The sequence below is a fragment of the Chrysochloris asiatica genome, unplaced genomic scaffold (assembly GCF_000296735.1).
Source record: "Chrysochloris asiatica unplaced genomic scaffold, ChrAsi1.0 scaffold00014, whole genome shotgun sequence".
Classification (NCBI taxonomy): domain Eukaryota; kingdom Metazoa; phylum Chordata; class Mammalia; order Afrosoricida; family Chrysochloridae; genus Chrysochloris; species Chrysochloris asiatica.
The window spans coordinates 12,268,459-12,284,922 of record NW_006408532.1 but is presented as its reverse complement, the minus strand read 5'-3'; the positions used below and the strand labels follow the sequence as shown (position 1 = coordinate 12,284,922).

Here is a 16,464-nt window from a genome sequence, read left to right as displayed (position 1 = left end):
GAATGTTGCTATCCATAGGTGCACCCACCTGGCCTTGCAGGTTTCTTGCCTCGGGCTCACACTGGCAGACTTGAAAGGTCTTCTGTGTCACTGGGAAAACAGCCACAAGGGTGTTACGGGCCTGGCTAGACCCTGTCCTGTCAGGGGGGCACATGGGTGAGGAAGCAGTGACACCAGGTTAACCAAGCAAGAAGCCCATGTTAAAAAAAAAAAAAAAGTGGTGCTTTTTTACTTTAAAAGACCTTCTTTGATATTCAGGACTTAATGTGAATATTGGAGTGGTGCTATAGAATAACCACTGGATTGCTAACCAGTGCTTAACCTACAGAGAGAGCCACCAGCTTGCTCCTCAGAAATCCTATACAGGATTGCTATGAGTCAGAACCAACTGGATGGCACTTAACAACAACAATAACAAAAGCTGTGCCTTTTTCCTCCTGACATGTCTGTGGGTCCTAAGGACCTTCCAGTCATTTCTTTTTCTACTTCAGTCACCCAGTTTGCTGTTTGGTGCTTTTGGAGTGCCTGTGTTCTCAGCTATAAGAGGAATACATGAATAAATTCTACTTCTCTGGGTCATTTCAAGAATCCTGTGAAAAAAGGAGTGTAGAGCTTTAACGCAATGTTTAGAAAAAAAAAAAAAGAATATCCCACAGCAACATGAAAAAAGCAGATGCCATTGAGTAGACTACAAGTCATGTGTATCAGAATAGGACTGTGCTCCATACGGTTTTCAATGCCTGATTTTTCAGAAATATATCACCAGGCCTTTCTTCTGAGGCTCTGGGTAGACTTGAGCCACCAACCTTTCTGTTAGCAGGGGTAAACATTAATCATGCGTACCTATGGGCCCACAATGCTTAGCACAAGGGTTTAAATGCTGTGGGTAGGAGTGGTCTGTGTGTGGGTTTATTTTATGGAAAATAGTAGAAATATATATATATATATATAAACACACACACACACACATATATACACATACACACATATATATATACACACAGAAACATATATATATATATATATATATTTCTAGTATTTTTCCATAAAATATTTCTAGTATTTTATTTTATATACATACATATATGTATACATATCAGGAAATATTAATAGTTATTAGCTTTGGATGGAGGATTGTAAGCTAATTTTAATTTAAAAAGTATTATTTCGCTTTCCTATATTTTCTAAGTTCCCTACAGTTGTGATTTATGTTTTAAAAAGGAAAAAGAAATAAAACATGCTTTTCTACCCTGGGCCTTATCTCCTAACTCTTTGGGACTGAGATGTACAAGGAGGAACTTGGAGGTCCCTGGGGAGAGAAGGAGGCTGGCTGGGACAGGAGTGCAGGCAGTGGGGGTGTGTCCCCTCTCAGCCCTGCCTTCCCAGGCCTGCTCAGAGATGCGGAAGGCTGTTCCCCAGGCTCCCATAAATGTCTCATAACTGTAATGTATGGTAGCCAAGGCAGGAAATGCCAACGCAGCAGCCTTGCTTATTTAGAGGGGCCAGAGTGAGGGCAGGGGCACAACAGGGCTGCTGTGGAGGGACCCTGTGAGGAGGCCTTTCCCCTGACAGCCAGAGCTATTTGGATGAAGCCAGGCTCCCCAGGGCTCCTGTATAAGCCAGTCTACAGCCTCTCTGTAGTAGTGAGGAGAAAGCAAGGGACTGGGAGGTCGGCAGGGGCGAGGGGAGGAGGCAGGGGTAGCAGGAGTTGCAGACCTGGTCCTGGGAGGATGCCTGGACTTGTGGTTCGGTGGAGCTCTGGAGTCAGGCCTCCCTGGGTTCAACTCATCTCTATTTCTCAGCAACTGTGACCTCCCTGGGGCAAGACACTTCCCCTAGCCAAATCTCCATTCCTCTCTGAAAAATAGCAAGAGCTGTAATGCTCCACCTGGGTGATTTTACCCTCATTTTCTGCAATATTAGTTGTCACTTTGGGTTGTCCCCACTTGGAGGGTGTTGCTACTGGCATCTAGAGGGTAGAGACCACAACTACATTAACAATGCCTTCCATAGCAAAACCCAGTCCAGTCCCAACTGCCAATGGCTCCCAAACTGAGAATCCTTCCTAGGGTGATGGCATGTAGAGTGCCTGAACTCATCAACCATTTGAAGTCCGAGGGGGCTTCAAACAGTTCATGGGAAAATTCCACTACCTTTTATTTCCACTTCCCCACAAATGCTGTGAAATGGAAGCCTTCTCCCTTTTACCTCTCAGACTCAGATGTCAAAAAGTGAGCTCTGAGGACAAGGGACAAGAAAGTCTGCCCTATGAGACTGTGCTTAGCTAACCTTGTTTTCTCCTTCTCCCCACTGCCTGGAAGATGTCAGAATTTTCCAAATAGCCCCTGGCCATGTTCCCTTCACCCTCTGGTCAGGGCCTGAGCTGAGTCCCCAGGGACTGGGACTGTCACTGTGATTTACAGCACGCTCCACCTCCCCGCCCTCAGCCCTCGTGCCACAAAGACTAGTCCCAGGAAAGCTGACACAGCACAGGCCATCCAGAGTGTAGTCATGGAGGACAGAGTGGGTGCCCACCAAGGCCCCTTTCTTTCCAGAACCCTCATGAGTTTGGGATCTGCCAGAGACATACCCAAGTGATGTAAGAGGGAGTGGGAGGAAGCTTGAAGAAATGAAACCTCTCCTGATCTTCTGAGGTTTTCTGCACTATAAAGATTTATAGCCTCAGAAACCCTATCTAGGGACTATGAGTCGGAACGGACTTGAAGGTACACAAACACCACCGCCACCACCTTCTCTTCTTCTAGCAATACTACCCCAAAGAGCCTATGAGAGTACCGGAAACCATGTGTATTGTGACTAGCTGACACAGGACGCCTTTTCCTTTTTAAAAATGTATCTGCTTATCTACTGTTATTTGCCATGGTCTCCATTCAGGCTCATATCAATCCTTTAGGGCACAGTAGAACTGCCTCCTGGGATTTCAGAGACTGAAATCATTATGGGAGCAGATCACCAGGTGGGTTCAAACCAACTCAATCACTGAGTCCCTAGGACTCCTATTTAGTTAGCATTGTTGTTGTTAAATGCCATTGAGTCGGTTCCCATTCATAGCGACCCTGTATAGAGTTTATGAAGAGCAGCTGGTGGGTTTGAACTGCCAACCTAGGATCCTAGATTTTGAAGAATCTTGATGATTAGAAGAAAGGCGACTATTATTTACAAGTTGCCACCAGTGTTTGTATTTCTCTAGAGGTGTGTTTACTTCAGCCTACTCCTCTACTTTGGTCATTTAAAGGTTCTGTTCTGGAAAGAGATGGTTCAAGACAGTGAGGACCTGACCTCCTCAGTCGGAAGAACAAAGTGTTAAAATATAAGGCTGTGGACCAGGAGGGAAGAGTTTGTTTTAGTCTCTCTCTGGCCTCCACTAACTCGGGGGGCCTAGATGCTGGGGAGATTTATCAATCAGGAATCTGTAGGTCTTCATGTAACAGAAAACCTAAATTCCAGTGCTTTAACTACTTATTTTAATTATCAAGACTTATTTTTCCCACACATTCAAAAGTATAGAGATTGATAACTAGGGTTGGTGTTCCTGGGTCTGTTGGGTCCTCAGAAAGGTGATGTCCACCTTCTGGTTCCACCAGACTCAGGGTTGCCAGGTGACTCCTGACCATCCCACCAGCTATCATGACTGTAAACCCAAAGGGAAGGGTGAAAGAGAAAAGCCAAGGCCCAAACTTGGCCAACTGAGGCTTTGTGGAGAGCAGAAAGAGAGCTGGGTTTAAAGAAACTTTCCAGACTCTCCACCTATCATTCCTGCATCAGTCAGAACTGTCACCTGGCCACCAAATCCATTAGGACCCCTGAAGATGTGTTTTACTTTAGCTGGGTACCTGGGGCCTCTCCCAAGTGTAGTTCTGATAGTAAGAAAGAAGGTGAGGACAGAGCCTGGGGAATCCAAGGCATCCTAATAGAAGGCACTTCCTGTGGGGGTTGGGCAGGACCCCTGCAACCTGGTGACAGACCTGGGGAGCTGAGAGAAGAAGCCAGTAGGAGGGTGTCTGGTCTTGGGATGCTGTATGCCATATTTAATATTCAGATGTAGATCTTCCCTCCTTCGGTGTGCTGGAACCTCTTGTTATCTCAAAGGTCATGTTCTTGCAAAACTGTCTTAGCGTTGCTCTGGGGACTTAAGGAAGGGACGCAGGTCTAAACTTCTCAGCCTGGAAAAGAGTGTCTGTAGTTGGCAGAAACCTGTACAAGAGGGGAACAGCAGGTAGGAGCAACTAGGAACCAGGACACACGTCTATAGGGTTGGGAAAAATACGTGGGGAAGACAACCCAGAACTTAAGATCAAGTAGGGGGAGATATGCCCCAAAGACTGGAGATACTATGTGGAACTGGAGAAATGTGTAGACCCCTAACATAGCAAAATCCCTAGGCTGATGAACCTCAGATGCATAAGAACGTCCACTCACAACTCCCCAGCTGTCTTCCCTTTCATGATCTTTAGAAGGGAAGGGGAAGGGGAAGGGGAAGGGCAGTGTGGTCTGATGGAGATCCTTGCATTGTCCTCCTCTGTAGGCCTGCACTTGTTCTGGGAGCATATGGCCAGCAGGGGGCTCTGGGAGGAGGTAGCAGCAGCAGAAAGGTGAGTCTGTGGGATGATATTGTATAGCCTGATAACAACTTGAGGCACTGGGACCAGCAGGTCTCAGGTAACAAATTTATCCTAAACAGCCACTAAGGCAGATTCATAAATCTGAGCAACAGATTCAACCTCTATTAAAATGCTCTCTGATTCATTTCCCTTGGACTTCTACAGCAACATCAGTCCAGCATGGATGTTAAATTTTAAGTCAGCTGAAGGAACGTGTCAGTGTATCAGGGAAAGGGGTCACATGGGAGACAATCTTGAAGTTTCAGGGATTTCTAGCATGTGGTTCACGAGTAGGGGTGAGAGGTCGGTTAGCCTGGGGCTGGACCAGGGCTACTGGGAGAGCCCTGCTTGTTTGTATTCACAGTAATTCCACCTAGGCAAGGGGTGGCCCTGGTAGTGAAATAATTTCTTTAAGGCTATTTTGAGGGTTCCTCTTAAAGCCATGAGCACAGAAAACAAACAAACAAACAAACAAACAAACAAACAAACAAACAAACAAACAAAAAACAGGTGCAGGAGGCAGCAATGAATAGATTCTTTACTCTGTCAGATTATATATCATCAACTATCCCATGGTGACCAGCGTTCCCACCCATGGGTCCCCTCCTTATAGGGACAGTTGATACAAACAAAAATAGTTCTCTACAAAACAACGTTTCCAGCCCTCCCAACCCGCCTTCCTCCCCTCCTCCCCAGACAGTGAGTTCCTTGGCCACCAAGCGTCACTGGGGCCTGGGCTCTGGTGGTTTGCAAAGGAAAACAAAGAATATAAAAGAGAATCAAGTCAGCGAGTAGAGTTGTAGGCAACTGGAGTTCCAGATCCACTGGCTGGTGATGTAAGCCAGGGATAGGCGTTGGGGTGTCTGCAACAGTCAAGTGTGTGTATGGTGGGAGGCAGGACCTGGGGTGTTGGGGTGGGTAGCATTGCTTCCCACCTGTCTCACCGCCAGCAAATAAAAAAATAAAAATGAAAAAGAGGAAAGGGGTGGGTAATATTAAAGAAAAACTGAAACCCTAACTGTAGGCCGCGGAGGGCCAGGGCTCCACAGCGCCCCTTGCTGTAGAGGGAGGGCAGTGCCGGGGCGGGGCCAGGTGCCACTGAGGAGGGAGGCAGGTGAGGCGGAGGACTCTGCTGAGTAGCACCTGAGAGCAGCTCGGGCCGCACCCTTCTCGCCGCCTGGCCTCCCACTGACGCTGGCCCTAGCTTTCACCGGGCCACTAGCTATCGCGCATAGGGCGCGGCCGGGCGCGTGGACGGCCCTCCAAGGCCGACACTCCTCCGGATGGACTCAGCAGCCCAGGCGGGCGGCCAGCCCCAGCAGCAGCAGGCAGCCGAGCAGGGTGGCGGGGCCGGGGGTGGTCCCCGGCGCACGGTCGCAGTCCAGGCCGCTGTCTTCGTCGGTGGGGTCGCAGAGGGGTTGTTCGCAGTGCACGCCAGTGTAGCCGCGGGGACAGGTGCAGCGCTGGTTCTGTACGCAAGTGCCGCCGTTCAGGCAGAGCAGCTGGTCGTCGTCACACACGTTGGCTGCGGAGCAGAGGACACGGGTTGAGAAGATGGATGCGGCCTGGACCCGGGGGGTTTAGGATGCACAGGGCTCACTCAATAGGACATGTCCCTTCTCGGACGGTAAACTGGTCCCTGATTCTCTCGCCTCACTGGCCTCCGTGCGGCTGTCCAGGACTTGGCACATGTTATTATTCCATGTGCCCGGAGGGCCCTTCTACCGCCTTCCCTTGACTAATTCCTACTTGGTGTTGGGTCTCCACTAGGGGGCCTCAATCCCTACTGCCACAGATCTTTCCCTCCCGGCACAAACCCTGCCCCTGTGACATCAAGCCTCCCCTACCCCCCCAGGTCCTACTTCCTTCCCATCCCAGTTCTGGGGGAACACTTGCACTTACGGTAGCAGCCTTGGCGCCAGAAGTGCGTGGGGAGGCAGTCGTCACACTTGGGCCCCGCCGAGCCCTCGCGACACTCACAGAAGCCGGTCTCGTTGCACCGGTCGTGCACGGAGCCGATCTGGTTGCAGTTACATTCTAGACGGGCACGTGGTCAATGACCTGGGGTGCCTTCCGCAGCCATCCCTACCCCACTCCTCCTCTCCTACATCCCAGCCCATCGGACTCCCTGGACAGTGGTCCTCACACCTTATCCTCGTGTTTCATGGGCTGGGCGGTGGAAGGAGGCTGATAGGAGTGGCCAGATAATCCATTTTATCTTTCCAGCAGCCTCCCGTCCACTCTCCAGTCCTAGCCCTGGCATTGTGTACCTTGGGTTAGCCCCTTTCCCTATCTGGGCCTCCGGTAGCTGCAACTGAAAGAGGCACTGATCCTTTCCAGCTTCAAACGAAGAATCTGCCAGGCTGCAACTTATATAGTTGCAGGCCAGGGAAGGGTGGGGGAGCAGCCCTAGGGCCTTCAGCTTCCTCCCAGTTGATTTCTTTGGCCTCTGCTCTATGGCAGGAAGTGAATGTCCCCCATTCTGAGTCTGCAGAGAGGCAGGGAAAGGAAGGCACTGGGGAAAGGGAAACTTGAGTGGGATCCATAGGCCCTGTCCTGTCCCTGCTGCTGTTCCCTGTGATTTAGCAGTACAATTTCATTTTGATCACTTTAAAATTAATAGAATTATCTGAAGGAGGCAACCATAACGCAGACAGACAGCTGCAGCCTTGTGGGCAGCCCCTCCTTCTGAAACCAGAGTCACCTTGGTCGGGGTGGGGGCTGGGGTTGGGAATTGGCAATAGGTTCTGGGAGGCTGGCTGGACACCTGGGGGCAGCCCCTGGGGCTGAGACCTGGCTTCTAAAGAGGTGGTGGACAACCCTTCCTGGATGCTCAGGTAGAGGTTGGGTTTGGCCTTTCTGGCATATTCTGCCCCACACATGACTGCACAGTGCCCTCATGCTTCCCTCACTACCCCACCCCAACTAATCCCGGAGTCATTGTTGTTAAATGTCATGGAGTCAGTCTGGATTTATAATGACCCTGTGTATAGGATTTCCAAGGAGCAGCTAGTGGGTTTGAACTGCCGACCTTGTGGCTTGCTGTTCAGTGCTGATTCATAGCTGGAAGAAAATAGACCAGGAGCCTACCAGGGGTTGTTGTTGTTGTTGTTAAGTGCTGTCGAGTTGGTTCTGACTCATAGCAACCCTGTACAGGGTTTCTGAGGAGTGACTGGTGAGCTTGAACCACCGACCTTGTGGTTCAAACCAGCCTTGCGGTCCAGAGCATTAACCCACAGCGCCACACCAGGACACCACAAGGGGTGGAGGGTAGTTAAAAACTGGGCCTGGTATAGTGCTGTAGGATAAGCGTAAGACTGGAAGGTCGGTTTGAACCACATGATCAGTTTGAACCACAAGGCCAGGGGTTCAAACTCACCAGTTGCTCCTTAGAAACCCTATACTGGGTCGCTATGGGCTGCAACTTGACAGCACTTAACAACAACAACTTATAAAGCATTAGAAGAATTTTATAATAAGAAAAGGGTCAACCACATGCATACACACAGAAAAAAATACAAAAATCTTTGATCTGGTCTGCTACCTAATTTTACAAATGGGGGACTGATACCCAGAGAGGGGAAGCTGGCTTGCCCAAATGCACACAGCAAGGCAAGCTCTAGAACCTAGTGGTTCTCCAGCTCCAGTGCCTATGGGGTGGTTATTACTAGAGCTGATTCCAAGACTTCAGTCCCTAGCTGGAGCTGGCCCTGGAATCAGAATTTCCATAGCCTTCCCCGCTGAATCTGATGTACCGGGAGTTTCCTACCTACACTGTTGACCCCAGTAGCCCAACCCTGCGCCCTGGCTCACCGATGCAAACGTTCTCGTCGTCTAGCTCCGCGGAGCTGTTGCGGTAATAACCCAGTCGGCAGTGCTGGCAGTGCTGGCCACGTGTGTTGTGTTTGCAGCTGACGCAGGTCACCACGTTCAGGAAGTCGATGTAGCTGCAGCGGTTGGAGTGGCCGTAGCACTCGCAGTCTGGGTCACACCGAGCGGGAGGAACAACAAGAGTCAAGGAGCATGGGGAGACGGTGCCTTCCTGCTGCTGTCTCTTACCCATTGTCTCCCCCCGCCCCCATGGTGTATCTAGGGAAACTGAGGCACAGGGCAAAGAAGGAGCTGCGCAAAAACACACAGGGAGTCAGGTGTCTTTAGAAAATAACCTGGCCCAGAAAGATGCCCTGGGCCTCCAACACTCCTGTGCCATTTGGGAAAGACAAGGACCAGGTTTTTTGGCTTTGAGGTCAAAAGAAAACCAGTCTTAGAACCACAAATTCCCACCTGCTTCTGGGGGCAGGGAACTGAGAAGACCAGTGGGCAGCACCTCCTAGAGACCTGGCCTGGTAAAGGGCAAAGTGCTGAAGGACGCCCACATGCAGAGTGATGGGGAAATGATTCATGGAAGGAGGAGAGAGCCATGCCACCAGATTGGATGCTCAGTGAGGGAAGGCTCAATGCCTTCACTTGTATCCTCAATGGTTAAGTGGATGGAAAAGGAATGCATGAATGCTGGATAGGATCAGATGGACCAGGAGCTTTCTCCCCATGCTGCTTTGGAATTTGGTGGGTAGAAAAAGGCCCACTCCTCCTGCAGGGCCCTTTGCCCTCTGAGCTCTTCTGCAGGTTTGGTTGGCACCAAGGGGCCTGCTGACCAGGGCTGCCCTCAAACAACCCTTAAGGTTTGCCCCTGGGTGTCCTTGCCTGCCTCCCCTCCTCCTGGTCCTGCTGCTGATTCTCAAGTGTTTCTGGAGGTATGATTGAGGAAAACTGTCTCCTCAATGCCCTGCTGTCTCCACCCAGGTGGGTCTCAGATGGATCCTGCACGACTGTCTCTGCTTTATGCACTGGGCAAGTGCTAGGACTGTCTGGCACAAGTCTCCCGGGGGTTGGGGTGGTTCCACCATCCTTTGGTGTCTTCCCTAAGGGATGCAACAATCTCCTGATCAAAAAGGTCAGTGTGGGTGCCACTGAACAAGAATGGTGGCATCTATGATCTGTGCATTTCTAGAGGACTCAGCCCCACTGTTGTGTCAGGAAAGGGAGGGACTGACCTAGACCTTGGCAGTCAAGGGCATATGAAGCTTTGGAGAAACAGCTGAGATATGTCCAGGGCCTTGGGCCTGCTCCCTTCACCTTGTCTCTTCAGAGACACTAAGAAGGTGCCCAAGTGTCCCAAGGAGCAGTGTTGGTGACCCTTGTGTCCCAGATCTTGTCTTTCACCAAGATGAGCCCCTGGGTCGAATCTCCCAGGGGAGCCAGGACAGGCTATTTCTGGAAGCTGCTCTGCCTGCCATGTGGCCTGTCCACTGAGTTTCTGACTCATACCTGCTCCCAGATCCCTTGGGGAGGGATGGCTGGAAGAGGAGACTCAGTTTAACCTTGACCCAACTACTCTGGGAGGTTTTTTTCTGAGCCAGACAGTGACTCTGCCTCCTGTACTTTTGCTCCAGTGGAGGTGGACAGAGAAATGCTTTGAGGAGGGCCGATCCTGCTCTAGAGCTTCTCTTACCTGGAAATTCTTCAGTAGGCATCACTTGAGATTTGGGCTTGAGCTGGAAAAGTTTGGAGACCTTGGCAGGGGCAGTGACAGAGGTACCCTCAGCTTGGAGAAATGAGAAACAAACTTTTTCATCAGCCATGGTCTGCTTGCCCAGGCTGGAATGTCCAGGTCCAGGGGAAAGCCTAGCCTGTTACAGATTGACTTGTGCTCCCCCCAAATATGTATTGTAAACCCGAACCTCTATGTTTATGGTTGGAGTCCTGGTGTGGCGCGGCGCTGTGGGTTCATGCGCTGGACTGCAAAGTTGGTTTGAACCACAAGGTCGGTGGCTCAAGCTCACCAGGCGCTCCTTGAAAACCCTATGCTGGGTTGCTATGCTGTTGAGTCAGAACCAATTCAACAGCACTTAACAACATGCTGATGGTTATAATCCTATTTGGAAAAAATTGTCTTTGTTATGCTAAGGAGACATTATTAGTGTAGAGTGTGTTTTGACTCAATCTCTTTTGAAATATAAAGGAGATTAAACAAGCAAGCCAGAGAAACAGAGAAGACAAATGCCCAGCCACATGAAGGTCTGCTAAGAGCAGAAACTCAAAAGAGACCAGGACTTTTCTTCAGAGCCAACAGAGAAAGGTACTTCACAGGTGACACGGCACTTCCACACAACCTTGCCTTTGGTCCCTTTCTCCTCCAACACCATCAACACATTTGGCTGGGTTAAACCTTCCTACTTACACCTCTATCCTCTAACATGCCCTGCACTGTGTTCAGAACTTAGCTGATGTAGAACATTTTCACTGATTGCAAACATCCCTTCTACTTTTGCTCTCTGCTCTTTTCTCCAAACTTGCTTGAGCATTAAGTCCACAGTCTGAATCTAGCATTCAAGGATTGCTTATTTTCTGCAACATCATCCTTATTTTCTGAACCAATTTTCCTGCTGTAGCCAAAGTGAATCCTTTTCCACCCACAAATTCCCCACTCTCCACTATCAAACCAAGAGTATGGGTAGCTGCTGCCTGCCTTTCACTGTCCAGAATCTCATCGTGCCCCAGCCCTGTATTTGGGGATGAGTGTGCCACTGTCCCAGGGCAACATCCCCCATTTCACTGGGAGTCTGTGGTGCCCAGGTTTGTGGTGTTCCAGTGCCTGGTGTGATAACTCCAGTCAGCTCCATCACCAAGTTGCCTCCAGGTTGCTGGGAAACTGCAAAGCCTCAATTGCAGTCTCCGCTCCAAAACCATTTGCCAGCAGAGGGTGCTCAAAGCCCTGCTCACTGCTCCTAGTTGGGTCTACAGGGGAACTTGAGATGCAGGGAAGGGCAGGCAGGTGACTTTGCTGCCTAAGCCAGGGCAGTGGAGCCTAATGTACAGGTGAGTTTGGGCTGGAGGTAACCAGTTTTATCCGTGCTTCCTGTATGTCCGTCTTTGGCTACAAATGAGCCCACCCAAGTCTCCTCCCACTGGCTGGAGGACAAAGCTCTCAGGTTAGTGGACAAGTCCTTCCAGGGAGCCTCATATCCTCCCTAGCCCCACCTACTTTGCCAGACCATCTACTTTATCAGCTAGCTCCTCGCTGTTGGTCCAGCCAATTGGAATGAATGCACTCCCTTGTCTAAGCATTTACTCAAAGACAGCCACTCTTCGAGATCTAACTCCCACCCAGTTCCTGCAGGAAGCCCTCTCAGATTCTGTGGTCTATCATTGACTGTTCAGGGGATCTGGCAAGAGACAGGATTAAGGCTGTAAGGAGCAGAGTTACTGCTGGAACTGAAGCCCTTGGAGGGAGTGCAGAATTAACCAAGTTTGGGGATGTCACATTGGCCCACTCCGCTTGCTGTGCCCCAGAGCTCATCAAGGGTGCCTGCCATCTCACTATACCTCCTCCCCTCAGCACCCTTCCCACCCAGTGTCCCAACTGTGCCCGCCTGCTACCTCTACTATTCAGGGTCTAAGAAGGAGCTTCCCAGAGGACCTAAGGCCAGTCACAGGCCCCACCCATACCTTCTGCACTGGAGGAGACCTGGGGCCACGGGGGGCTCTCCCAGAGGAGGGCAGCTGTGGATGGCCTTGTCCACTCTTGGGGGGAAGAAGAGAAGAAAACCAAGTTATGAGAGGGGGTTGGTTGGAGGACTCCTGGGAACAGACTGAGGCATGTCACACACACAGGCCCCTTATAAGCAGCAGCGCCATGAGGGGCTCTGTCTAACTGGCCAAGTTGGACTGGTTTCCAATGTACTCTAGAGGTGGCAGCTACACTACTGTAGCCTGTGGTGGGCACACATGGACTTGAAGCCAGGTGGGAAAGGACCCTCCATGCCAGAGAAGCGGCATCTTTACACAATTCTTTTTTCAGCAGACACCTGATTTTAGAAACTCTTGGACCCTCTCTGTGTGGTCTCCCTTCCAGCTGAAGGGTAGAGTTACATGAATCCTGTTATCTAGGCCCATAACCCTCTATCCTGAAATCTCTGACTAATGGCTGAAAATGGGGTGGTATTTATCTTTTGGCCAAGATCATCAAACACATCCAGGAGGGTCCTCAAGGTCTTCCTGTCCAACACAGATCCCAGGACCTGCATTCCTGGTCACTGCCGTCAAATCTGTGGCAATGCGGCCTGCCCTCTCATTTCCTAGCCCGCTAGTTTGGGTCCATTGTCACTGGGGACCCCTACGTGAGTCAACCCTCAAATGCCACAGTGCTCATCTCCAAGTCTAACTGTACACACAGGCAGGGAAGGAAAGCTGTGCCAGTGAAGGCAAGAACTTGCTCTTTGCCGAATTTCAAAGGACAAACCCAAAGGGACAAGGGAAGAAATCTGATTTTCTGCTTCTTAAAGGGATTACGCACAATGATGGTTGGTGGGGAAAGAAAAAGAAAATCTACCAGCTAAAAAAGTGCCGGAGACTTTCCAGCTGGGTGCCGGGAGCCTTTGGATATCAAATTGACATTAATATGGTGTTCAATGAGGAGAGGAGGCGGGCTGGGCCCAAATTGACAAGGGCTTAATTAGAGCTGCAGTAAAACCCGCCCTGGAGGCATTTTGCTTTTGAGCCTTCTCGCTCCATGTGCAGAGCTGGGGGAAGGATTAGTGGTCTTTATTAGCCAACCCCCACCCCCAGTCCCTGCTTTCCAGGCAGCTCCACATTGGCAGGAGGAAGAACAATCTGGACCTGGAGTTCAGGGGCTCAGCGGTACTTGGACAAGAGTTGGAAGCACCTGTTGGGAGAATCCAGGAGAGACCCTGGACCTGGAGCAGTGGAAGGGAAAGACGACCCCCTTGGCTCCCCAGGGATGTGTTCAGGTGTGTGGGAAGAATTTTCTAGAGGAGGTCCGTCATGTGCCAAGGGCAGATGGAGGTCAATTTGTTCCTTTAGGATTGGGAAGCTGTGCAAACCAAGCCTTAGAGGTTATAGCACCACTTCCCAGCTCCCCACGGTCCCAGGGCATTGACATTCCGGTGGCAGTGAGGGCAGGCAGTGTCTGGAGTCAGGGAGTCCTGAGTTCAAATCCTGCCTGGGCCCCTTCAGATTCCTGGAACTTTGGGAAGCTGTTTCTTTCTAATTTTTAAATTTTTAAATATAGCTTTATTGAGGTATAAAGGAGCCCTAGTGAACACACAGTTAAGCACTCAGAAGCTAACCTAAAGGCCAGTAGTTTGAACCTGCCTAGTGGCTCCACAGAAAAAACCCTGGAAATCTGCTTCCACAAAGATTCCAGCCTAGGAAGCCCTATGACACCCAACACCACTGAGGTATAATTTACATACCATAAAATTCAGCTGCTGCTTTCTAAGCTTCAGTATCTGCACCTGTGGAATTAGGCAAGCAATCCATCCGTCCCATGGAGCTGTGAGTCAGGTGCATACTAACACAAGAGAAGCTCTTAGCACCAGCTAAGTCCACTCTTCACCAACAGGGCTTCCAGGTACAACTGGCCCACAGGTGCAGGATCGACGGCTTCAGAACTGATTGCCTGGGTCACTCCCTTCACACCTGTTCCTGCTTGGTGTTATAGATTGAATTGTGTTGTAGATTGAATTGTGTTCCCCAAAAATATGTATCGGAAAGCCTAACCTTTACACAAACCTGAAGTCCTAAGTGTTTGCTATTCCAGCCAGCGGGAGGCGCTGCCTTCTCACGTCGCTGAGCTCAGGGACCTTCACAATCTTAACCTCCTCTAGGTTCATCGCTACTGATCTGACTCTCCTCAACTCCCAGCTTTGCATAATTTGCCCTCTACCCCTTGCACCAAATCAAAAGCAGCTCTAAAAATGGATTCAAGGTCACCCCTTGTCTGAGTATGTGTATAACAGAGAGAAAAGTGTTTGGCTCCCACCGAGACGAACCTCTCTTTGAAGGCAGACATAGCACCCACTGTGACTATTTTTGCTCCCTGTCTGCCCACCACAACAGGCTCAGCAAAAGCGCAAGTCACAGGTAGCCCGGGCCAACCTCTGCTCAAAGCCCAGAATTTCCAGAGTGACCCCACCCTCCACCTCAAGGATTCCTGGGCCTGCAGGCTCCCCTGAAATCATCAGATCTCCTGGCTAGCCCCTGCCTCCAGCAAATGCTTCCTAGTGGAGAAGGGAGAAAGGGAAAAAAAAAAAAAAAAGCTCTGGTAACCCCTTTAGTGGGTCAGAGAAGAAAGGTCACAGCATTGCCCAAGGAGTAGGGAGCCTCTGTCATCTCCTCCAGTATAGGAGAGTGGGGCAGTGGGCAGAGTTGGGGCACCCCTCTCCAGTGGAAACAGGACTAATTCCCCTTGGCCACTATCTTCCTGGCACTTTCTGGGAGAGGTGTGGTCTCTCGGACTGCTGCCACCTATGATAGGCAGGGTCTGGTCAGAACCCTATGTGACACTAGTGAGCCAAGCTACCCCAGCACAGCACCCCAGGTCTTGATCACACACAAATCCTGCCTTCAGAGGGGAATTGCAGTAGGAGAGTCAGGGGTCTCCAAACAGGTTTGTAGCCACAGAACTCTAAGGTTGGGCTTCACTGGTTTAGGGGAGGCAGAGGTCTGTCGCTGCCCCACACCCTGGGTCCCCAAATCATCCATGCTTTCAAAACTCTGCTCCACAGGGCTCCCTTCGCCTTCATTGCCATGGTCCATCCCAGCTAGGGGCAGAAGAGGGTGTACGTGTGTATGGGGTGGGGAGCACCCAGTGGAGGCAACAGCAATGGAGGTCGGGCCCTGAATGTGGTGGGTTCAGTGTGGCCTCCCTGCCACCTGCATCCTGGTCAGCTTTGAATGGGCATGGTTGGGGACAGGAGGAAGAAGTTATCAGCAGCTAGAAGCATTCCCTGAATTTTCTGGCTGGAGCCTGAGGAGAGAGGTTGGCCCATGTCCCTACAGCTCTGGGTTCTAGCATTCTCTACGTCTAAAAGCCAAGCCCATGCCTTGCCCCAAATGCCATGGCCACATGGCAGGGAGTCAGGATGGCAGTAGGAAAGGGTCAGGGCAGTGGGGTTACTGGCTGTATCCTGGCACCCACCTATAGACTGTGGAATGCTGGGGGCTTTGGGGGCAGTGGGTATGGAGGGGGCAGGAGTGGTGGGGTCTTCTCTCATGGCCACATTGGCCGCAGGGACTTTAAGGACAGGGTCTTTCTGAGACTTGTCAATGCCTGGTGAGACATGAGAAAAGCAAGAGCGGGTGGAGAACTGGTGAGTGTGGGGAAACACAGAGGGGTAGCCCCGTGTCCCCTCTGGCACCCAGCTTTCTTCAATTCCCTCTCTGCCCACTGGTATCCCAGTGGGGGCAGCCCAGGAGAGGGGTGCATCAGATGAAGTGTGACCCCAAGAACCCTAAAGGGTGGTGGTGCTCCATGATGGCTGTGCTTTCTACTGCTGCTGAGTCTCGGGACAGATGGTAACCCTACCTGAAGGGTGAGTTTGAGAGTTCAACTCTCGAATAGTAGGAGTATCCTAGGAGCCCTGGTGGCACAGTGGTTAAGCACTCAGCTGCTAAAAGAATGGTCAGTGGTTTGCTGCTAGGGAGAAGGTGTGGCAGTTAGGTTCCGTCAAGGTTACAGCCTCGGAAACTCTAGTATGTAGTTCTACCCTATAGGGTCACTATGAGGTGGAATCGACTGGATAGCAAAGCGCTATGAGCATCTTTAGAATTCTTGGGTGATGCAAATGGTTAATGTGCTTGGCTACTAACTGAGAGGTTGGATGTTCAAATTCACTCAGAGGTGCCTTGAAAGAAGGTGATCTGCTTATGGAAGATCAGCCATTGAGAACCCTATGGAGCACAGTTCTGCTCTGATCCTCATGGACTGCCATGAATCAGAGCCAACTCAAGGGGAAGTGCTTTTTATGAGCCTCTTGCT

The 16,464-nt window shown here is 50.7% G+C and overlaps 1 protein-coding gene across 1 annotated transcript in view; it reads right to left on the bottom strand.

Moving 5' to 3' along the window:
* Window positions 1-5,911: 5,911 nt before the first annotated feature.
* Window positions 5,912-16,464, bottom strand: part of NTNG2 (netrin G2) — a 78,222-nt gene continuing 67,669 nt past the window's right edge. The window contains exons 5-8 of the mRNA XM_006834993.1: window positions 10,135-10,227; window positions 8,436-8,603; window positions 6,525-6,659; window positions 5,912-6,147 (exon numbers count right to left, since the gene is read on the bottom strand). Of these exons, the coding sequence (XP_006835056.1) occupies window positions 5,912-6,147; window positions 6,525-6,659; window positions 8,436-8,603; window positions 10,135-10,227 (632 nt within the window). The remainder of the gene's footprint in view (window positions 6,148-6,524; window positions 6,660-8,435; window positions 8,604-10,134; window positions 10,228-16,464) is intronic.